The sequence below is a fragment of the Geospiza fortis genome, unplaced genomic scaffold (assembly GCF_000277835.1).
Source record: "Geospiza fortis unplaced genomic scaffold, GeoFor_1.0 scaffold75, whole genome shotgun sequence".
Taxonomy (NCBI): Eukaryota; Metazoa; Chordata; class Aves; order Passeriformes; family Thraupidae; genus Geospiza; species Geospiza fortis.
This window is the reverse complement of record NW_005054360.1, coordinates 403346-427775: the sequence shown is the minus strand read 5'-3', so window position 1 is coordinate 427775 and position 24430 is coordinate 403346. Positions and strand designations below refer to the sequence as shown.

Below are 24430 nucleotides of genomic sequence, written 5' to 3'. Positions count from 1 at the left end.
TAATAATGAAAACAGTTGTAATTTTTGTGAATGTTGCGGAGTTGAGTTCAAATTAACCTTCTGCACAAATACAGACTGATGCTTAAGGAAAGCTGAGTGTCTGGAATTTCCTTGGTGCGAAAATGCCATTCTGACTTGGAGGCAGTTTAAAAGGCATGGGCAGGAGTTCCCTAAATAGCGGACCAGAAATGGTCTCATTCTTACCTGCTGTCACCTGTGAACTCACACTCAGTGAGTGGTCTGGGAGGGCAGGTTATGGAACAATTCACTCCTCTCATGGAGAGCAATTCGTGAATCCCACTTTGTGTAGTCTTTTTGCCAGCCAGGTGGATAGCTTTTCTTGGTGAAACTTCTGGAGGTAGTTTTGCAATCCAGAAAGGGGCACTGTAACAGCTAAGCAATCTGACACCTTGGTTGCTGTTTTTCAGCGAGTTGGTGGGAGCATTCGGCCATGGAAGCAACTGTATGTTGTTCTTCGAGGTCATTCCCTTTATTTGTACAAGGATAAAAAAGAACAAGTGACTCTCTCTGAGGAAGAACAACCTATAAGCATCAATGCTTGCTTGATAGACATCTCGTACTGTGAAACCAAGAGGAAAAATGTATTCAGACTCACCACATCAGACCGCGAGTATCTGTTTCAGGCTGAGGACAGAGATAATATGTTAGCGTGGATTAAAGCAATACAAGACAACAGCAACTTAAATGATGAGGTGATTGTATAATATTTAAAGCAGAAGTTGTAGTTTTTGCATTTTAATTAAAAATGTGTTGTGTTTTCTTGTAATTAATACTTGAACTGTGTGCACACAGGATTAGATTATTTTGAGTAGTAATATGCGTTTACTTGCATTTTTTCTGTTTAAGCTTACTTTCAGTTTAAGAGGTATTAATTAGATCAAACTGCTGTAAAAAAAAAAACCTGTAAATACCAGTACTTGATTTGTAATTACTCACTTTTATTTTCCTTGTGGTTTTTCAGTGTTTTTTCTTTACTGTTCTCAAGAACTGCCTCTTTGGATGTTTGGTTTGGTTGAGGGTTTGGGTTTTTTTAAAGTGGACTGAATTGTTGAATTCTATACTTATTTGGTTACCAGAAGAGTTAGTCATATTCTGAAAGGATTTTTTTTTCTATTTTATTAGATTATAAAGTATTTCTCAATTTATTTTCTAGGATACTGGTGTTACTAGTAGAGATCTAATTAGTCGAAGGATTAAAGAGTACAGTACAATGATGAGGTGGGTGAATTATATGGTGCCAGTGGTCTTTGTAGAGTTTTTATTTAGCTTCTTTCAACTGAAGTAGTCTCTCTTGTTCAGTTCTTCAAGCAGCAAAACAGAGCCATCTCCCAAAACACCTCGCCAGAGTCTGAGTATCAGACAAACTCTACTTGGAACTAAAGCAGAACAGAGGACTCAGAGTCCACATTCTCCTAAGGATGAGACAGAAAGGAAGCTTCTCACTAAAGGTCTGTATGTTTTGTGTATTTCGTTAGTTCCCTTCTGCCCCAGTGTAAGGCCATCCAGGTGCCCTTCTCAGGTATTTTTGAATTTATGAATATACATATGCAAACCAAGTATTAGCCCAGGGGTTTTAAGCTGCAGCTTTAATCACTCATTTATAGAAACTACTTAATCTTGAATCAGATTAAATTAAATTAATCAGATCCTGAAACTTTTATTTTAGCCCTGTCTCAAAAAATTTTTGTGGATTTTTTCCTTCAGCTCCATGGAGGGCTACCAGTAATAAACACAGGTGTTAAGCTTCTTGAGAGCAAAATTTTGCCAAGCTTTGGCAATAATTTTATGTGTAATTCATACTTCTGTCTCCTGCTGACTTGGAACTGATAAGGTAAATTTTTCCACTAAAGTACTTCCAAAGTATAGAACAGAAATTTTTTGTCTTAATTTTTAAAACACAGGAGTGAACTTGTACTATTTTTTCCAGAACAAAATTAATGCCTCCTGAGTTCTAAAAAAGTCTGATGAGCTGGCACTGCAAACTTGAATCAGTATTTGAGTTCCATCAAATAATGTCACTATCTACTCTTTTTTTTTCTCTTTTTCTTTTTTTTTTACTTTTTGTTCCACACAGTGTGTAGACATATAGTACTTCACATCAGACTGTTGTTTAAAAAATGTTGTGTACAATTTCAGACAACTGGATAAGCAACCACTTTTGATCAACCACTTCGGAGTGATTCAGTCTTGAATTTAAGCTATCAGTGAATTCTGGTTTTTGTTGCCAAAAAATGTCCCTTTGCTTCTGCAAAGCTACGCATGTAACTAAATTGCACATGTTGGGTAAATCTCAAATCTACTGAAAGAATATCTCCAGAAATAAGAAAGAAGTACTTACTGTGTTAGATGACTTGCAGTGCAAGATAAATGGGAATTGCAGTTTGTTACAGAATTCTATAGGCGAGGTAAACAGAGAAACTGAACTTTTAATCTGATTTTTGCATAGAGAATATTTTAAGTGAGTAATGTTTGGAATTATTTAGGAGTGACTAAAATCTGGTAATTTCTGAAAGAATGAGTAAGTCTGCACAAGTGTGAGCATGGCTCTAGAGTCTGATGGGTATTTCGTGCAGCAGTGTGATTCCATGGAGACTTAGTGTTGTGATGCTAAATGTAGATTTCAATTTTAAAAAATGTTTGTAGTTTATATAAATACCAAGTTTAAATTTAGTAGTTTATCTACTTTTAGTCTTAGAATGATGAAATGCCACAGTAGCATCCAGCTCCTTGCTTTTCTAAGTCTTGGGTGTGAGTATGTTCAGATTTATCTTTTGAACCACAGAAAAGGAGCAGAAGTTGTGTTTAAGACAGATTAATATTTAATGAGTTGTTGCATAAAGCCAGGCTGATGAAAGCTGAAAACGCAGCAGGTGTCACTTGCTCTTTGCAAATCTGTTACCTGTATTTACAGTCAGTTTTGTGGCATAAATGTTCTTCTTTTTCTTCTTTATTTTCTTTTTTTTCCACTGTCCTAACAACAAAAAGATGAGACAAGCCCACCAAAAGACAAAGGCACATGGAGGGGCATTCCAAGCATTATGAGGAAGACATTTGAGAAGAAGCCTTCTGCTGTTGGAACATTTGGTGTTAGACTTGATGACTGCCCTCCAGCTCATACCAACAAAGTATGGAAGTAGAATTTTTCTTTCATTGGGAATGTAAAATACCTTTTAAATCACTTGCTTATCTATAGAACTTTTTTTTTTCAGTATATTCCACTGATTGTTGATATATGCTGCAAACTGGTTGAAGAAAGAGGTCTTGAGTACACAGGTATTTACAGAGTGCCTGGAAATAATGCTGCCATCTCAAGTATGCAAGAAGAGCTCAACAAAGGAATGACTGACATTGATGTTCATGATGATGTAAGTCTTTAATCAGACTATTTTAGTATTAAAATCCCCAAAACTTTTGGTTGTGTTGTGATCATAGAAATATAAAGCATGTCTGACCTTTTCTTTTAAACACATAGAAATGGCGTGACCTGAACGTGATCAGCAGTTTGCTGAAATCCTTCTTCCGAAAGCTGCCAGAACCCCTCTTCACCAATGGTGGGTTGTTTTCACCACAGTTTTGTCTTTAGGAATTGCACTTGAACAGTTGTCTTACAACATTCAGATGATTTGAGAGAAAATTTAGGGAAATCATCCCCACTCTGCATTAAATGTTGTCTTTCCTAAAGAGTAGGGAGTCATGGTGATCATCTTAGGAATGAGAGGTGTAAATATAATTTCTGTGATGTGAAGGGATTATGAATATGCAACTCAAAGAGTAAAACTTTCATTTCTACTATTGCAGTATTCAGTGAAAGCTGTCTTTTTTTCCCCCTACTGTAATACAAAATATAACATACACTTACAATCTAATGGGCTAATTTATGACTTCCAGAGGTCATTCTTTTATGTATGTTACTAGTGTTCAAGGGGGGGAGTGGGGCTGGCAGATGGGGGTTTATATGCATACATCTATAGATCTAAAATCTCATATATAATTTCTGGTTTTTTAACAGATAAATATGCAGATTTTATAGATGCCAATAGAAAAGAAGATCCTGTTGAGCGTCTGAAAACACTGAAGAGACTGGTAAACTAAAATCAGTTGTGTTGTAGGTGCACTACAAAATTAGTGTTAAATGTTCAGTGTTCTGAATAGTGATTGTTTGTTTCAGATTCATGATTTACCTGAACATCATTATGAGACTCTCAAGTTTCTTTCTGCACACCTGAAGACAGTAGCAGAGAACTCAGAAAAAAACAAGGTATTAGAAAGAAACATATAACACATTTTGGTTTGTCTCATTAAATATTATTTTTGTGCAGGATCATTTCTAATTAAGGTGATAATTTATTGTTGTAGATGAAATTAGGGAGTGTTGTTATGTGGAGAAAACTTTTGTAATAGGCTAAGTACTCCTGCAGAATATGCATGTTTAGTGTGAATTAAGTTCATTCAGACTGGTAGTCAGTCTTTTTAACTCCTTGCATCCTAAATTTATCCCAAGTCTGTAAATTTCCTGTAATCCAATCTAGACCCCAGTAAGACTGTGCCTGGGCAAGGCACAGGTGAATAAACCTCCTGACAGAGGTTGTCACATCAGCTTTCTTTGAAGCCTGGCTTCTGGATGCTTGGGAGATTTTTAAGACTAGGACTTGCTGTAGTTACTTGAGTGATTAACCTATAGATGCTGTTTGGCTGATTTTAAGAAGGAAAATTGATAATATAAATGGTGGTAGTTCATCACTACTGCATCTTCTTCCACCACTAAGTATAACTTCTTGTAATTTCCATAGGTGGTTTGTGTTAACTCCTCCTGTGCATGCTGTAGTCCTTCAGTAAATGTTAATAATAGTGTCCCCTTTTTCAGCTCTCAGGGAGGGGTAGCTGAGTGCAAAGCTGTTTATATTATGGGGGTGCTTATGGATGTTTACCTCAGGGCAGATTACATGGTGGCTTGGCTACCAATGTGCAGGGTACAGGAAAAAAATTGATATAATTGATGGTGTATAGAAAAGCCTGTGGCCAAATAATTTAAATCATCTTAAATAATTTAAAAGATCATTTCAGGTGAATATGGTAGGTTCTGCAAATAATACCTTCCAGTTAAATATGAAAGAAAAGTATTTGTGTATTCATTAAAAAAAATTCAACAGATTATAAACTTTAGTGAAATTACAGACAATATTGTAAGGAAATTATAGTAAATGTCATTTTTAAGTGCAGTGCCTAAAGGAAGCTTCTCCATCATTGTATGGTTTTGCTGGGCTGTATAAATGTTAAATACTGTTAATATTGTTGAATATATAAGGCTAGATCAATGAGGTGTTACAATTGTGTGACTTGTCAAAAGACAAAGTTTAAGAGAGCATTAGGGGCTTGTGTCATGTTTGCAACTTAATTCTGGTAAGCACAAAGTCTTTGCTTTCTGTATATTACTGGTCTATTCTATACCAGAACAGTAAACTCTTAACTTAAAAGAAGTAAGCAAAAATAGAAGGTAAGTTCTGCTGCTGTTTTTTGAAATTATTTGTCACAGATATAACATTAGTCATATACTTAATTCACTTCTAAAGTAGTGACCTGATCACACAATGCTGAGCCTGTCTCACAAATAGATGTCTTGGGTCCATGATGTTTGTTCTGCCACCTCCTCTGAAGTTGGTGCAAATTGAATGGGGTCTTTGTCAGTAGATATAATACTGTATTTGACTACCAGCTTAGTTTTGTGTGTGTGTCATATAAATGTTTTCAGGAAAAAAACTGGGAACTATCAATGCCTTTTTACAAAACAAAAAATTCGGAAAGCATCAGTGTTTCCAAGCATCAGTGTTTCTTTAAGGAAAGAAGAAAAGATCCCCCTGAAAGTATGAAGAATATGTCTGGGTTCTTGAGTTTTCTGTGCTTGTGGAGCCATTTGCTTGCAGTAGGTTAAGGAAGGTTGGAATTCTGAATTGCAGAAGCATTGGGTGTATTTATTGCAGCTGCATATAGGAGAGTTTTGTTGTAGTGTAATATCCTACCTGAGTCAGTAATGTATTTTTAAAAAACTCTTTCATGTCCTTATTTTAAATGGTTCTCATATATTTTAATAGTGTTGTGTTAATATACTTAGCCCATATTACTGTATTTTCTCATTATAAATGTATGATGTGGAAATAATTTTATTTCTTAGATGGAACCAAGAAACCTGGCAATAGTATTTGGTCCAACACTTGTGAGGACATCTGATGATAACATGACACACATGGTTACCCACATGCCAGACCAATATAAAATTGTAGAAACACTCATCCAAAAAGTAAGTGGATACATTTCATTATTGAAAAAATAAGATCGTGCGCAGACCTACCAGCTTTTCTCTCATTGGGCCAGTTTGGGTCTGGTATTTATCCATCAAACTCACTTCTAGTAAAGTCTGTTTGATTGTGCCACATTTGGGTTTCAAATTTCCTGTGGGGTTTTCACCTTTTTTATTTTAACTTTTAGCATGACTGGTTTTTCACAGAAGATGATGCTGAAGAACCTCTTGTAAGTATTATGGCATAAATACTTGTATTCTAACTGCCTTAGTTTAGAATCTACTTCTGCTGCCTCTAGAACGCCTGTATATTTTTTACTATGTCACTGTATGGTTTGCTCTTCAGAAGCACCTTTATAGCTTTCCAGTCCTTGTAGTAATTAATTCTATTCTTTTTTTAAAAAGCAAGCCATGCATTTGTTTTAAAAGCATAAAGGAAAATAGGACACGCTTTCCTCGTGTTCTTCAGGTGAATAATGCAGTTTTCTAAATGCTGTTGAATCGTAATGAACTATTTGTGAAACGATGATGAAGAGATCTTTGTTTATTAACTGTAGACAGCAGTTCAGGAGGAAAACACTGTAGAATCTCAGCCAGTGCCAAACATAGATCATTTACTCACCAACATTGGAAGAACGGGAGTATCTCCTGGAGACGTATCAGGTAACTCTTGCCTGGACAGTGTTAATCCATAGGCTAGAATAACTACTCTGTTAACTCACTGTAACTCTCTCTTCCTATTTTCTTTTACTAATAAAATGTTTTCCTTTTTTCCAAAAGATCATTTAACATTTCTTAAAGACTTGAATTGTTGATAATCATGCATGATACAATTTGGAACTTTTTTTGTCTAACAGGAATTTAATCATGAAAAGATGAGGCTCGCACATAGTATTTTATTTATTCACAGTATCCATGCAATCATCATCGTGAGGTCAAGCAGATACGCTGCTATAAAGTGGTTTGTTGTGATGGCAGAAAGACTGATCTTCAGTGGTGTACTAATATTGCTCCTTGCCAACGTTAGGAATGCAAAAAAAAATGAGTTATATTTTCTTGTCAATGGACACTTTAGTATGTTGCAGTATGTTTGTACTAAAGCTGGTTTCCTTCTGTTTATAAATGCCATCCTCTTTTGTGGCTAAGGATAAGCATTACAGGCTCTTTTTTGGTGACTTTTTCCCTTCCTCCCTTCACTCTACTATTGCACTAACCCAGCATGTTGTATCCCACGAATGTTATCCCTGCGTCTCTAGCTTTTGTTTCAGTTTTCAAAGGGTTGTTCAGCACTTACTGAAACAGTCACTTTGTCCTGATGTTGTAACAGGCGAAGTGGGAGGAGTCTATCACACGGTGATGTCATTAGTGGATTCTGTGATGTCACTGATGGACAACTGGAACTGTAGGAAGAAGGAGGACTGTTGCCCACACTGTAGCTGCCTTGTCTGCAGAAACCCCCGTTTCTTGTAAATGGAAAAAAACCCAAGTTGATCTGTGCTGTAAATTTTCTTTTAAGAGTATTTTAAACAGATCAATGCTACTTTTTAAAAGTTTTTCTGCTGTTTCTTGTTATCTCTGAAGCAGACCCTGAGGAGAAATAGCATGGTATGGTCTACCAGTCTTTCTAGTCATAAAGCATTAGCCATGTGTCAAAAAGGGGTGTGGCAGGGGGCTCAGCTCTTTCTTCCCAGGGAGAAAGTCCCAAGTTAATGTTTTTTAGTCATTGTGCTAGCCCCTTCCTACCCCCTTTATAATTGTATAATCTTGGGTTTTGCAAGACAGTGAAACTATGGTGTCCATTTTTCATTTCATAAAAGCGCTTCTTGTGGAAAAGTACAAAACTGGTAGCTGCTGACATCTAGACAATTTAAAAATAAAATTTTACCTGTATGTAGTAAGAGGTGGAGAGAGATGTATAATTGGGGATTTACACAGAAAATATGACTTAATTCCTTTAAAACCTCACAAAAAGAGTATGACTACAAGAACCATGATTTGTACCTAGGGAGCCAACTGTACAAAGACCCCCAATTTTGCTTTGTGTATCCTGAATCTCAGGAGAGTACACAGTGCCATCCTGAAAAGGTCTCTCAGCTGCGGTTTTGCAGGGGCTGTATACCTAAAGCATCGAATAAACATTAGTATTTCTGTTTTTTATTTTGAAGAACAGGGCTCCTTTGCCATTCCTATCATTGAGCTGGTTCTGCCTACAATTCACAGCATCCTTTCATGGCGGTGGCTTTCTGTGGTGCAGCTTGCATCTTTGTGAGCTCTGACTATTCACTCTGTTCTGGTTTTAATTTGCTTCACATCTTGTTCTGTGCTTGTCTTTTTCATAAGTCCAGCATTGTCTGTAGCAACTATTAAAAAGTTGCACAGAACTGAGCAGAATTTTTTTGAATTTTTCCACAGATTCAGCTACTAGTGACTCAGCAAAATCTAAGGTAAACATAATTTTCTGGTATCGTATAGTTACAAGCTTCTGAAATCTGTTAGATGCTTCCTTTATTAAATAACTGATAATGCAGGTGTACTATAAAGCTTATGTAGAATTTCTTGAGTAAGTGGTGGTACTGTTTTCTCATAACCTGTTTTTGAAGTGTTACAATAGAAAAGGACTTGTGTACAGTTAGCTGCATCTACCAAAGCAGTCAGCTGCACACAGCAACAGCTTTGTTCCAAGCTCTCACTGTTGTGGGCACTTACCTTATCCCCGTTTTGCATCTTATTTAGTAGAGGTAAATGTATATAAAAAATGTACTAAATGTATATAGTATGCTCCCTGTTGTTGGCATAGTACTAACTCACAGAGAGTATTTATGTTTCTCTATTTCACTGAGAAAAGTATACTTAGAATTCAGCCTGTTCTTCAGGAGGTGATAGCTCCTCCTCTAGGAGGAAGGCAAAGGCTGTGGTTAAAGGTTGCTCTGCACAATCTCCCTCAGAAGTGTTGCTGTGCCTGGGAGAAACTCCTCACAAAGCAGGGGAACAAGGCTGGAACGTGGCTGTTTGTTCAGTCCCCAGTTCAGTGACAAAGCCCTCATGTGACACATGCAGTTTGTCCCTCATGTGCCAAGCCTTTGTCTCCTGGGCTGTTCAGGAGTTCTGACAACACAGTGGGTGTCCATAGCATAGGCTGACAGGCAGCACACAGCTGACCTCAGTGAGGCCATGGCACAGCTCTGTGCTGGCCTGCATTCCAGCTGTGGCACTGATGTCCCCCTGGAGCTGGGAACAGGACTCAGAGCATCTTTCTGGTTCATTGTGGAGATGCCAACACAGCTGCTCTGTGAGGATGTTTGGTGGCTCAGCTGTTTCCTCAAAGCAGCCCAATTTCCAGGACACCACATCAGAGTGCCTGTAGCTGTGAGGCTCTAAGTAGGAAAGGTGCATAGCTTTGAAGGTGGTAATGTTAGAGTATTGAAAATAGTTTTTAATTCATAAAATGGAATAATTTGGCTTGTACTTTTTCTATTTCTGTGCCATTTTAAAAGTTCCTCTAAAATAAGGAAGTTTATTTTTTAATTTTCTACGCTTAAACTAGTTATGAGTAACATTCATTTTACTGGCAGTAATTAATTGGTACCACCATTTACAAACTCATTCTGAAAGGTGAAAGATGAACTGAAAAATGGGGCAATTAGCCTTTTTGAATAGGTAAGACCTTGAAAGGAGGAGGAATTGTGAGGCATCTGTGAAGCACTTGCAAACCAGTCTTGAGAAGGTTTTCTTACCTTCTCAAGGGGTCTGGGGTCTGCTTTATTAGTCAGTCAAAAACTAAATAGTAATATACACAAACCAGTCTTGGCTAGGTGGAAGGGACTCAGATAGAAAGTGGAATAATGTTCAGGAAGGAAATTGACTTAATGGGCAACGTCATTTCAGCTACAGAAGGAGCATGTAAATGTTTCCTGAATGAAGATGCACTTCCTACTGTGAAGCTTAGGATGTGTTTTTTAAAGTGTTTCATGCTTTTTGACTTTAATTATGCCCTCTCCCTTTTTTTAACAGGGTTCTTGGGGTTCTGGAAAAGATCAGTATAGCAAGGAACTGCTTGTGTCCTCCATTTTTGCAGCAGCTAGTCGCAAGCGGAAAAAAACTAAAGAGAAACCACAACCAAGTAGCTCAGAGGATGAGTTGGATAATGTGTTTTTCAAGAAGGAGCTTGCAGAACAATCTCGTGGTGACACAGCAAAAGAGAACACGGCTAAAGGGGAATATGAAAGAGAGAGAGAGATAGGGAGAAAACAAAGGATGTTTGTCCTGAAGGAAAAAGAGAACAGCAGTAAAAAAGATGTGAACGTTGTAAAGGATGAAAAGAAGTCATTAAAGAAAGAAAATATCCTGACAGAGGAACCTTCACTGCCTTACGATGAAAAATGTACAAAATCATCAAATATCAACTGTCTGCAAACCATGCAGAAGAATAGCCCAAAAATGCCTATGTCACAATCTTCTTCCCAGGTTGAGGAGACAGTGTCTGACTCTGGCACTATGCTAAGCACTTCCTCCCAGGCTTCCCAGCACAGATACACGTGCAAAAAAGTAGCCAGCCCTGAAATTAAACGCAATGAGTTTTTAGCAGCTGATGTCAGTTCCATCACCTCAGATTACTCAACTACTTCATCTACGATGTATCTGACTGGTTTAGATGCCAGTATGCTGAGCCCTGAGGTGCAGTCAGTGACAGAAAGCAAGGGAGAAGATGCCGATGATGAAAGAAGCGAATTGATCAGCGAAGGGCGTCCCATGGAGACGGACAGTGAAAGTGACTTCCCTGTCTTTGCCACCAGCGCTGCTGCTGAAAGGCTGTCCAAGGGGAAAGTTCCAGAAGTGGTGAAGACCAGTCGGAGGAACTCTGAAGAAAGTGAAGTAAGTTGTACTGAGGGAAGTTCCACGCCAAAGTTAGAGAGTCGCAGACTTTTCAGCTCACACAAACTCATTGAATGTGATACGCTCTCCAGGAGAAAGTCTGCGCGGCACAAAACGGACAGTGAGGGGTCAGGGGACGCGAAGAGTGAGAAGGACTTGCCTACTGTGACCAAAATGTTTGACATCATGAAAAAAGGAAGATCTACAAGCAGTTTAGCTACATCAGCCAAAACTGAGGCTGACAAACAAGAGCCTACGTGGAGACTTAAGATTACAGACAGGTTAAAGCTGCGACTCAAATCATCTGCTGATGATATGTTTGGAGTTGGAAATCAAAAAGCTAACTCTGCAGAAACTGCAAAGAGAAAGAATATCAGGCGAAGGCACACCCTTGGAGGGCAGAGGGATTTTGCTGAAATAAGTGTCCTGAATGCTTGGAAAGCTCAAGAACCAAGTCAAAGCAGAGAGAAGGAATCTGAGCTTTCAGCTGTGACTCGGTTGAAGCCAAAATGTCCAGCCCAGGACCTCTCGATCTCGGACTGGCTTGCACGAGAACGTTTACGCACTAGCACAACTGACCTTAATACGGGTGAAACTGGAAAGCCCAGACTTGAGAACACTAACTTAGCAGAGGTATCAAAGGTAGAACTGCCCTCATCTGCAGAGATGCAGGCAGATGAAGGCAGCTCTTCCAGCAGCTTGACTTTAATTAATAGAACACCACCTTCGGGACCATTTCAGCCACCAGACCAGGTAAACGGTGAAAATTATCAGAACATGAACAAAAACAACTTCAGCCCAGCAGTTGATGCCCATCCTCATAAACTGTCTGGGACCCAAGTGGTTAGATCTAGATTTTACCAGTATCTTTGAAATGGGGAGATATGTCCACTGCAGCAATTCATTAACTTGCCCTTACACTTCCCAGTAACTCTGCGTGTGTGTGTGTGTGTGTGCGCGTGTGTGTGTGTACATATATAAATATTTTTTTCCTGTACTGTTGTTGTTATGCAGCCTTCATTTGGGCTGGTTTCATCAATGTGCTCTGTGGAACGTCTTCACAGTGCATTACCACAGCCAGAAGAACACTAAAGTTAAAGTATATATATATTTTAAGAAAAAGTATATTTGATGGCTGCATACAAATGTTGAACAAAGCATCTGATGCAACATGCTGTGTAGTGTATACATGGTTTTCTGACTGAGAGTTGGCCTGGCATTAGTATGCAGGAAAATTGTTCTTTTGGTTTAGTCACTAACAAGTGCCTCATTATAAATTCATTTGGTTTGTTAGGGTGCCATATTGCTAAATTAGAGAAACTTATTACAAACAAATAAATGCATTTTACTGTTAATGAGTTTCATTACATTTTACAAATGTTAACACAGGTGGCTACAGAGCTTCCATTCCTTAGGCATTCCAGTAAATATTGGAGTTTTATATTTCCAATTTTAATACAGATTTTGAGTTTTATGTGACTTGAATTTCTAATCTTTCTGTAAAATAAGTAACTTAACTGTACATATTACATGTGTATCTTTTCTTCAGATACCAGATTTGATATAAATGTTGTAACATAGGCGTGTAGATAGTGGATACTGAATGGAACTGGTCTCTTTTATTGAGAATATAATTCTGCATGAAGACCTAATGAATCCAAACCTGTATCATGCCTGTGTGCATACCCACTTAAACACTGGAAATAAAATTGTTTTGGTGACTCTTTGTGTGATTTGAATTCTTTCTGATGAATGGTTCTGAAATGTCATATTTGAGTTGCAGTCAGCAACTGCACTTGGGATCACCAAACCTGCAGTTCCTCCTGGATGAAGGACACCTCTCATTAATCTTTTGTTTGTGAGGACACACTGTGCAGGTCAGCAGGTGAGAGAGATGCAGTTGGTTAAATATTTTCATCTTTATACATAATTTGATTCTAAGGTATGTAGCAAGTGGGTTTATTTGAATGTGCAGGTTTTGTAAAGTCAGAATGAACATCAGTATCTGCAGGACAATACTGTAGTTTGTGTGTTGGACTTTTCATAATTTTAACTTAATGTTTTTTCTACCCTAAAAACTCATCTGTGGATGAACTCTATCAGTTACATTTTTTTTATTTTATGTTCTTCCACACCAACTTGAAAACAAAGCAGGTGTTCATCACTTTGGTTGTCCCTGTATCTTACACTGTTTCTTGCTTGGCAGGGGATTAAACCTCTATCAGTGTGTCCAGTTACTGTGAGGAGAAGGAGTTGTGGTACTGGGCTGTGCTGGCTGATGTGCGTTTAGGCAGACCTCATTTCTTTCCCGAGTGACTGTTACAGTCCTGAGCTTTGATGTGCTGTGGTTTTGATCCTTCTGAGAAATCATAAAAATTGGCTGTGAAGAAAAGTCCCAGATACAACAGCTGACCTCTGTGAAAGTTCTCACCACATAATTGGGTGCATCTAATAGCGGGTCCCATAGGAATGAGCTGTATTCTTGTGGTCTCCAAGCAAACTAAAATGCCTTTTATCCCGGAGCAGACAGGATGTGGATGCATTAGCAGTGTTCAGGTGTGCTGTGTCAGGAGGAACAGGTGTGTTTTGTGAAGGGCAGAGGAACTGAGGATGGTTTTGGTTTCAGTTGTAGCAGTAAAGTGTGTTCTGAAAGCCCAGTAAGATGTTCAAGTACAGTGGTGTGACACCTCCAATGCTGTTCATCAGTGAGTACCCATTGTCTTTTACTGGAGCTGTATTTTGTCCCATCATCAGTCTCAGAAGCTCGTCAGTGTGTGCTGAGCATCCCCAGGAAGTCACAGAGGTCTCTCAGTGAAGGAGAGTACTTAGGGAGGTGCACAGGGGAGCCTGGGGGTCTGCACCTTCCTCTGCTTTGACAGCCATTTTGATGGGTTAATTCCCATTTTGTTGTGTTTATAGATAACTGATAATTTTACTCCTGAACCCAGACACATGGCTGTCAACTTTTGTCTTTGAGAACATAGAACTGTAATTGTATTAAATGAACAAAAGATCATCTGAAAAATTAGGAACTTAAAAAACATGCAAAACATGACTTGTATTGGCTGACAGTGCTGCAGGTACAAGTTTATTTCACCTCATCAGCCTCCATGGTATTCTCTGCTGCTGCACTGGTAGCATGGAACATGTAGGGGAAACCCATGACTTGAGGGGAGAGATGCAGGGAGCATCTGCCAGAGGCATCAGGGAGAGGAGGTTACTGAGCTGCCCCTGAAGAAAGTAGTGAGTGACTGCATATCTGAGTCTGGAAAAATGCTGTTCTTTCTGCTTCTTGAAGACTGCCAAGATTTGGGTCACCTTAAATTTCAGCCACTATGGCAGCTGAGAAAAAAGACATTTTTAGGAGTCATTGCTATGTCCTGATCTTAACAGCAGCTACCTCAGACTCTTATCTGTAGTGCTTTTTTTACTGTGTTGGGGATTTTTTTTTTTCTTTTTCCCCTTCCTGTGGAAGAGAAGGGTGATAAGTCTGATTGACTCAAGAAGGGAAGTGCATGCCTCCAATAGACTGTCCTGAGGTGGGTACTGTCAGTGTTCCTCTGGAAGCTGGATTCAGTGGGATGGGGAGCTCCGTGGGCTTGCAGAGCAGGTGGGGTGGGCAGGCATCACTGAGCCCCCCAGCTTAGCCACGTGTGGCCAGGGCAGATTGCTCTGGGCCGGGGCTATGGCTGGGTTTGGAATATTTCCACAGATGAAAGCTCCACAACTTGCCTGGGCAAGCTGTGCCAGTGTTTGCTCATGGAGCAAAAAGGGATGTTTTTTATGTTTAAACAGAATTTCTAAACATTGCTGTTTGTATCCATTTTTTTGTTTCTGTATTTCATTCGAAGGATTCAGACAGGTTTGGGAGGTACTTCTGGTCTGAGGACTGTTTGCAGCTGTGAAGCTGCAAGTTGTTAGGGACAGGATATAGCTGAGATCTGATGGAGAAATAATAAAATGTGTTGGTAGCAATGGTAGTGTTTGGATTTTTTAAATGGTCCCTAACAGCAATTCCTGCTTCAGTGGTGATCAGTGGTTTAGTCTGAGCTGCCTTTCTGGAGTGTGGTAGCTGGAAGGTGCTGTGTGGCTGCTTTTTAAGATTTTAAAGGGCTTGTCATGATCCCTATTAGCATCGCTCACAGCACTGCTGATGTGGAGTTAAGACATGGCCACAGTCCAGACAGTTTCATACCTTCTTTTGTGCTGCTGCAGAGCTGAAGGAAAACTCTTCACTGAACTGCACATTCAGGGCCTTGGGTTCCTGTGCAGCCTCTGAGACCCTCTCCACTTTGTTCAGGCAGGACAAAGGAGTTTGAAATGTGGCCTCATTTACTACAAAAACTGTGGTTTTGTTCCCAAAGCCAGGCCATAACACCATTCACATTTAGATAGTAATTAACCAATTAATTAGGCCAGCCTTTGGAAAGGAGTGTGGTTGTTGCCTGGAGGGGGAATGGTTTAAAGCTGGCTGCACTGCACCCTGAAGTGGTGCATGTACCTGTGGCTCCCAGTCAGGAGACTGTAAAAATCTGCCTTAACCATCTGCTATTGAATCCATGAGTTTGTAAGCCTGCAGGAAGGGCTGCCTTTCAGTGGGGATCAGATGGATTTTGGCCCTGTACACTTGACATGTCCTGCACATTGGTCCCTTTTCCTGCTATATGCACCCTCTTTGGCTCTGCCTTCCCACCTCTGTGTCCTGCCCAGTGCAGGGGCTCTGTGCTGTGTCACTTTGTGTGGTTTTGCTGCAGTCCCTCCCTGTAGGAGGAACTGGCTGACACAGAGATGATGCTCACTCCACTGTGAATTCCTTGGCTGGCTCTGACTGAGCTCCTTCAGTGAGCAGCTGCTTCACTGCTGGATTTCAGAGCAGTTTGCAGTGGTAGCTGTCCCAAACTTCTTCAGTGGCAGGCATCTCCACAAAACTGCTCTTCATAACCAGTTTAGTGAAGAACACAGGTTTCCCACTGCAGTGTCCAGTTCTGATTTCTTCTGTGTCCAAGGAATTTATTTACAAACTTGATGGTTTTGCTGAGCAGCAGCCTGTGTACAGCTCTTCCCTGCCTGTGTTTGTGAAAGCCTGATAACTCCATTGCTGGACAAGCAGGACATGGAAAATGAATAAACATGCCTGACTTGTGACACCAGCAGTGCTGCCTGTGCAATGGGTTGTGAGCTGGCTAAGCCTGTTGTTGTTTCCTGGGGGTGCTGCACCCCAGCACTGAGCAGGTGCACCAAAATTGCAGGTCACAGTGTAGCTGAGGCCTCAGGTGGGTGTAGAGTTCACTGCCTGATGGCAATTTCACATCACCCCCACAAGCAATGAGCACAGCACTGCCTCGCTGTCTGTGCACACCAGTGACTGTGCAGGGGAACTGGTTCATTACACAGTGTCTAAGTTCAGCCAGATAGAGAGAATGTGCTGCTGTAGCCCCTGACCTGCAGAGGCTCTGAGAAGCAGCTGTGGGAGCAGTGCCAGAGCCACAGGGGACCCTGCCTGCCACAGCCATGGCTCATGGGGACACCTCCCGTGCCACTACAGACAAGCAGTTTGTTAGTAAGTTGCTGTTGTTCACTAAGTGTCTCATCCTTGGGAGGTGCCAGACAAACAGGAGCAAATCCTGCTACATCCATCATTCAGCTTGAGGTTACATTTTGGCTGTGTGAAAGGGGAGCAGGGTACCCAGAGCGGTGCTCTGTGTGTGCTGTGTGTGGCACGGGGAGCTGGTAACAAGCTACAGCACGGGGGTCAAGGAGGCTTCCTTTGGAGCCAGGGAATCCCATACTCCCATCTGTGAGCAAGCAGAGATCAGAGCAGACCCTGGAGCCACCAGTCCCTGCTGCTCCACCCTGGCTGGAAGGGAACTGGCTCCACTCCAGAGGGGCCGTGTGGGTGCTCTGACCCTGCCTCAGGCTTGGCTTTGCTGAGCTGGGCTCAGCTCTGTGCTGGGCAGGTGCCTTTGCCTTCAGCAGGGTCAGGTGCTGCCATCCCCTCCTCTGGCATGGCAGCAGACTGTGCTGTGCTCCTGAGGGATGGCTCAGGGGTTATTCTCACCCTCCGAGGGCACAGCCTTGGAATGATGCTCCTGGGAAACTTCCCCTTCCACAAGGGAAGATAAAACAAGGAATACCTCAAGGTGGAAGGGCTGATACCTCATTCAATCACTCAAAGGTTTTTCTTTGCTTGCTGGTTTTCTAACTTGGAGTTCCAGCAATAAGCTTTTATCGACAGCAATTTGAAAGACCCCATTTTGAAATTAATAATCATGTATGGTCTTAATCTAGGGAAAATCAAATCAGGTTTTCTCCTAATGGCTTAACACCCTCAGGCAAACAGCTGCACAGCCAATTGAGACCATCGAAAAGTTACTAGTGACAAAATACAAATATGTAAGCATGCAGCCCTTTATTTTTGTAAAGATCTTTGCTTATCATAGATCTGTATATTACATTTTGGTGTTATACAAATAAATTTATTTACAAAACCATTCGCTATGCAAGTTTCTTGCTCTTCTATTTAACTGATATCCATCTTTTTCAACCCTACCCCATATATATTTTTAAGCATGCATAAAAATTAGCTTTGGTGCGGTAAAACTACTCTATGTGCCCAGCCACATACAGTATTTATTTATTTATTTATAGATATTTATAGATATGTACAAAAGTTTGCCAGTATACAGAACAGTACTGAAGTGTACATTTTAAAATCCACAATGCAATACATTAATGGGCTACCAGGTCTCAGTAAAATAAAAATGAAGGAAAAAGGGTGGATTGAGCTAAGAAAAAAAGTAATCAGCAACTATCTATATGTGTAAAACAATTTATTTTTTTCCTTGTCTGTCAAATTCTTAAATATAATCTGAATGGCAGTGCAATAAGTTGAGTTGCCTCATACACACATAAGACCAGTCTCGTTCTGTTTCTTGTGCAGAGGTTTACTGTCCAGCATACTACTTTCAAATGTACATTACAATAGTATCAAAATGTTTTGGCAAAAAGATCTCGAAAGGAACCATGACATTTGTTGACAAAAATAGAAATCTGTAACAAAGCTAAATAACACCAAAATAAAAGAAAAATATTTTAGTTTCAGTTTTACAGTTGAATATAATCACACTTTAGTATATCTCTGTTCACTTCTAGACCTCATAATGAAAAATAGCTTTATACAAAACAACTTAGTAAATTTTTAACCATACAATTCCCCATGCTCAGTACACCACTGTGCACACGCAGTCAAGTTCACTCACACACCTTCACACTTTTTTTAAGAGGTGCTGCTTCCTATAGAAAGAAAATGCTCTTTTATCATTACAACAGCAACTGTTTTCCAAAAAGCTTCACTCTAATCTAGTGTAGTAATTCAGTATTTAGCACGTGATTAGTATTAAGCCTCCAGCAATACAACAAAATGGTTACATTCCCTGGTTAAAATATTGGCTGCGGATTCTTTGAATAAAAAGCCTCGGTGACCTGGCAGCTGTGCTGTGCTTAGCCTCTAGGATGGCTCCTTGACCGTGGATGGGGCGGACTTGCTGGCATTCCCGTTCTGTGCCTTGTAGCTGTTGAAACTAGGGGTGTGGATTGTCCTGATGCTCTTCATACCTTGGCTCAGGGAAGGGGGGGAGACAGAGGAGGGGGGGGAGGTAGAGGAGGAAGGAGGAGGTGCTCGGCCGTTCTGAGTCTGCAGCGAGAACGAGAGGTGGTGACCTTTCCCTGGGTAAGTGGGGCTCTGAAACTTGGAAGAGCCATTAGAGACAGAGGGGATGAGGGAGGTAGAGTAAGTTATGCGACCTGTCTGAGGAGCGAGAAGGGAGGAGGAAGGAATGGAGGTTTTAGTAGGGGGATTAAGAGGGTTAGAGCTGTCACCGCTAGAAGCAGGTGCTGAGCTGCTTTTCCCAGAAGTGGGAGAAAAGGCTGGGATCTTAGAAGCAGGTAGGGTAGGAGAAGTAGCCTTATAGTCCCCACCAGCTTTCTTAGCACTTCCATTAGCCTGCAAATAAAGACGTCAGGAGACAGTTTGTCAGAAAGCCAGTAACACAATAAACCAACAGGACCTGGGAAAACAGCCCTACAGAGACTCAGAACTAACAGTTCGAGGCCTGAGCTAAGTCCTGCAGCCATGGACTGGACCTGGTAGAAAACCCAAAGTGCCCAAGGGAGAGTGCACAGAGGAAGAGGCAGGAGAGCTTTGTGAGAAGGCGCGACCTACGTGTTACAGAGCAGGCACTACGTCGGCCATGCCGCACGGGTTAATGCGCCCACCGCCACCTACACCAACGGGTTAGTGTCCAGGGCTCCCTGCAAAGACATTCCCAGTTCTCCTACAGAACCACCACATGAACCAAATGGAAAGTAAACAGGTAGTTGACATCTTGAAATTACAGCTGAATACCACAGTTTAAAAAAAATATAAAAATAATAAATTAAGAAAAAAAAAAAGCCAAACCCAATAAACAGACAACCCAAAACCCAACTGAAAAAAAAAGCAGCAGGTGTTTTATTGCAGACATGCATGCACAAGCATGGTGAAAAGATCAGTACTGTCATGCCCCCAGGATCCAGGATGTCCAGTTTGACCTCAGGCATCCGATATTTGGTATAATCACAGTCAGTTACTGGAGTTTTAAAATAAACAAACAACATGAAATGTCCATCCAAACACCGGGTTTAGGGTAAAACTACCTGTCTGTATTGGCGTGGATCCTGCAGCTTATGCTGTTTGCCTGATTTCTCCATGCTTCCTTGTCTAGTTTTTGAAGCCATGGGGACTGGCATCCGGCTGGTCTGGGAGGCAGCGCTGGAGCCCTGCGGAAACGAGTGGAGGGGCAGGGAGGGGAGACAAGAAGGCGTGGTCAGTGCCAGGGTGCCTGAATGGAGGCCTGCACACCATGCGCTGAAAAAGCCACAGTACTACATGCAGGGAAAGTTCAGGAGCTTCACACCACGGGTGTTAATTTCCAGAATCACATGGAGAAAACTGCTCAGCTACTGATCAGCCTGGATTTCATGTCAGTGACACTTGTCATTTCACACAGCGGATTATTCGACCCAGCTCCCCTGCATTTGCCCATCACCAATCAGCAGCAAAGATTTTAAAAAACCCCAAAAACCAATGGTCTATTAGCTGTTAGACACCTCACGGGGAGCCCAAACAAGCCACCTGAAAGGAAGCAAACAAATCACAAGACCGTCTTGTTTAATGGTGATTATTGCAGATTTTAGAAAGCAGCTGGAGGTTTGATTTCTCAGACTAAGGTACCTTACGTGAAGTGGCTGGGAGTGAGGCAGGGGGCTCTGCACCAGCAAGGCTCTCATCCAGCACTACATGCTCTCGGGATGGGGTCTCTGGTACTATCTGGGCAGAGAAGGGGACAGTGCTTCCCTCAGAGGTGTATGTGTTTTCAGGGACAGGTTTTGGACTCATTTCACTGATGGTGTTTTCCAGCTGCTTTATAGTCTGCTCAAGGCTGTCTAGAGTTCTGTATGTACTCTGCCGAATTTCATCAGTCCTGGACAGGGACACTGCAGCTCCAGAGGGGCCCTCTTGCTTCCCAGAAGGACTTTTATCACTCTCCTCAGACTGAGACCTGGAAATTTCAAATCTCTTTGCTTCCTTGTGCTGCTTCAGGGTCCCATCTTCCTCCTCTTCTTCATAGACCACAACCTGCAAGGTCTTCTTCCCAGTCTTGGTTCCTGTCCGTATGGCCTGTGTCAGAGCAGCCAGCTGCTTTTTAGGGAATTTAAATTTAAATTTTTTCTTAGAATCCTGCCTGCTTCCCAACTGATCAGCAGAGTCTGAGTTTGCTTCTGTGTTCAGCCCATAGATCTGACGGTATTTGTCAAAATTTGTCTTTGTGCTTTCCTCCTCTGCAGGAGGTATGCTTTCTGCAGAGTCAGACTGAGGGTTAAACAGGTATGGCCCCTGGGGACCATGAGCTGCAGAATGCTCTGAGGTTGCTTTTCTGTCATTAGCTACCGGTGACTCTTCCTTCTGCCTCTCAGAGACTTGATGTGCTTCATTTTCTTCCTCCTCTTCTTCTTCTTCTATCTTTTCATCTGTCATCATTTTTTCCAATTCCTCATCACATTCCTCAAAAATTGTAGAAAGCCGTTTGTAGGCTGACCTAATATCCATGGGTTCATCGAAAATGATGATGACAGGCTTTTTGTCCAGACACACCACTGGCTCTTCACTGTCTGTGTTCTCAGGGATGCCCTTCTCTGATGCCACATCCTTCCTGGCATCGATGTTGACTGTTTGCACATCTCCTCCTTTCCGGCTCACTATGTCGTGAACTTCCCCGCTGGAGAGCACCTGGACAGCTGTTTTAGTAATCATGAAGGCAATGTTTTCTGTGGGTGGGCTGCCTTCACTTGGAGAGCTGGCCGGAGAGTCTGTCTCTTCAGTGCTGCTCACACTGTTTGCTCTGGACACTCTGGGTCTCAGCACAACCTGATTGTAGTTGCCTGCAGAAACTTCTTGCTCCTGCAAGGAAGGCTGAGGCCCTGCAGCCTCCTGCATGTGCCTCAGGAGAGGGGCAACGCTGCTGATGGAGATGGGCTTGCCTGTGCTCTGCAAGGCTTCACCCTGGGGAGCATCTCTTGACAGTCTGTAGTTTGGCTTTTGTTTTCCAGTCTCAGTGGCTGGAAAATGTGATCCTAAGATATCTTGAGCCCCTCTTCGTTTGTCCTCCTCTGGCAAACTGACACCAGACAGGTTTGTGCTCATACTCTGAAGGTGTTTGTTAGAATAGTCTGTACTGTCTACAAACAAACCCTTGCTAAATGTAGGACTGTCATTCATTGAAAAGCCACTTTTACTGTCAGCTGTACTGGATGAATCAGAACCCAATTCTTCTTCAGTTCTCCCTTCCCTCTTCTCTTTAGGATGGTCACTATCTGTGGGAGATCCTGTTGTAGCCCCATACACCTAAGGGGGAAAGTTGGATTACTTAGTTATTCAGGGCTTTTATCTTTACAGGACTTTTATTTTCCCCCAAGATTAATCTCAGGGGAAGTGCAGACCTCGTGAACTCACCACTCCATTTACTGCTGTAGAGACATGCCTCAAGCTGTCATCTGATTCCTGTCTTTCTTCAGGGCAAAATTCCAAATTCTGGCAGAACAGTGCATGATGTTACTGCTTTGTGCTATGCATTAGGTCAGGATGGGATGTTACCTTGTTTCAACAAGGCCTCCAGAATATGCATAAGCACATTAATTACCTTATTTCCAACACAGTGCTTCATGACCTGTCCACCCTCCTGCTAAACACCCCCAGCCCCCTCAAGTTTTTCTAAGATTGAAGCTGAAAGTCTCACAGTATCTGGTCACATTCTGCTGGGACACATCAAAGGGAGGCTGATATGAAAGGGCTGACAGCGAGTCTGGCTTGCCTTGAAAGGAAGTTTTATACCAGTAAAAGCTGATTTTCAAGTTACATTTTGCTCCTTCTAATGTTGGTCACACCTGAGCAGTGCTGCTCCATCACAATTAGTATCATTACAGTCTGAGCACTTCTAAATCCTTGCTGCATTAGAAGTATTCCATCAGAATTACCAGTGACACCCTGTGGTGCCTGTGGAAGTGCAGAATGAAACACTGAGCTACATTCACTTACAGCAGAAATGCCAAACACCAAACAGAGAGGCCATCCACTGGCTCAAAATAAGTATGTTTATTCCCAGCAATGAAACTTCAGGGGACTTTTTTCTTTATTTCCAAGTGAGGACCCCTGGAAATGCTGTTTCCTAACACCAGGCTTTTCTCTGGGGTTTGGTTTAAGTGCTAGTGACAACTTAGGAGAAACACAAATCATCAGGATGAAGAATTGACCTGAGGAGACACCAGGACGATGAATAAGAGAGAAATCTACAGTCAAAAGACAGCTCACCAAGAAGGAAACTAATTTAGCCTCATGTGCCTGAAGGCAGTGAATCAAAAACAGTAACACTGGCATTGCTTGCTTGAGACTAGGAGCCGACTCCTAACACAGCACTAGGAGCCGACTCCTAACAAATTATACTCATGTGAGCATCAAGACACGCAGAACAGTCAGGAGCACTGCTCTCCCAACTGAGATGGATGAGTGACAGTGCAGAAATCCCCAGGCTGGCTGTGCCTGCACGCCCCATGCATACAGAGCTTCACCAGGTCTGGTTTCTACACCTTGTGTGACATTTTCTTATGCACTGTTGGAGGATTTTACAGAAAAGCTTTACTCATAATCAAAACACAGAGCAAGAAAGTCACTCATACCCCAGAGTCACACCTCCACAAAGGCTTGTTCAGCAGTACAAGGATGAACAGCTGCTTCCTCATGTTTCCAGATGAGGAAGAGCTCTCATACAAACCAGCACAGCAGCAAGGCCTCGGTGGGCAGGCTGATAGTGTGCATGTCATGCTGAGAGGCAGTTTGGGAACCAAACTCCAGGGCTTGTGATCCCCTCAGGCCCTGACCTGCTCAGTGCTCAGCACCTCCCAGTCCCAAAAATGTCAGACCCCGCAGAATTAGGCCAAGCCACTTAAAGGCACTTGCTGCCTCTGGATATGCTGACTGTATATCTTTTTTTAGCATGTTCTACTTCTAGTTCCAAGCACCAGTGAAACACCTCATAGTGTCCTTGTACAAGGTGTCTTATTTTAGGAACTTCTGCTTTTCTACTAACAAATAAAACCACAACAAAACTCATTTCCTCAATGATTTTATCATGACCATAATGTTCCACATTTAAAGCCAATAAACACTGTCACGTCAGATTACAAAAACAGATCTCATTAACCTTAATTTCCTGGACTCTGTGTTATTCAAATAAATATCAGTTTATGGCAATTACCTGACAGCACCTTTCAAAGAAATGTTTGTGCTACAGGATATGCAGTGTCCTGAGTGATGACCCAGGATTTCATGTAACAATATGATCTTCTCATTCTGACAACAGCAGTAATGAGGATGAATTCACACTTTTTTTCCTCTGTAACACTGTCATAGACACAGAACAGTTTGTCCTTTTTCCCTCATACCCAGGTACCCTCACCCAGGCAGCTGTTTGCAGCTTTGGACTAGAACTGCTGTTTGGGCAGCTCCAACACAAGTCCTTAATTGCAATGCCCTGACCTGGCAGCATTTGCACACACACAAAATGCACGAGAAGGTTGAAATGCTGTGCTGAAGAGCTGTGTTTCCTTCCCCACCATACCCACCTTCATTGCAAACTGGCATTTGGCTGA

At 41.6% G+C, this 24430-nt stretch overlaps 2 protein-coding genes across 8 annotated transcripts in view; one reads left to right on the top strand and one right to left on the bottom strand.

Moving 5' to 3' along the window:
- Positions 1-12909, top strand: part of ARHGAP21 (Rho GTPase activating protein 21) — an 81674-nt gene extending 68765 nt beyond the window's left edge. The window contains 13 exon segments of the mRNA XM_031059331.1: positions 429-713; positions 1175-1239; positions 1321-1469; positions 3007-3146; positions 3231-3386; positions 3494-3572; positions 4031-4104; positions 4190-4279; positions 6191-6316; positions 6505-6546; positions 6874-6979; positions 8729-8760; positions 10328-12909. Coding sequence (XP_030915191.1) covers positions 429-713; positions 1175-1239; positions 1321-1469; positions 3007-3146; positions 3231-3386; positions 3494-3572; positions 4031-4104; positions 4190-4279; positions 6191-6316; positions 6505-6546; positions 6874-6979; positions 8729-8760; positions 10328-12061 — 3078 coding nt within the window. The 3' untranslated portion in view covers positions 12062-12909.
- Positions 12910-17580: 4671 nt separating this feature from the next.
- The window catches only part of KIAA1217 (KIAA1217 ortholog), a 354729-nt gene continuing 347879 nt past the window's right edge, over positions 17581-24430 (bottom strand). For 5 of the 7 annotated variants that reach the window (XM_031059312.1, XM_031059311.1, XM_031059314.1 and 2 more), the window contains 3 exons: positions 20460-22130; positions 19883-20005; positions 17581-19190 (listed from right to left, as the gene is read on the bottom strand). In XM_031059312.1, coding sequence (XP_030915172.1) covers positions 18696-19190; positions 19883-20005; positions 20460-22130 — 2289 coding nt within the window. In that variant the 3' untranslated portion in view covers positions 17581-18695. The remainder of the gene's footprint in view (positions 19191-19882; positions 20006-20459; positions 22131-24430) is intronic. The other 2 variants (XM_031059316.1, XM_031059318.1) reach the window with 2 other exon arrangements.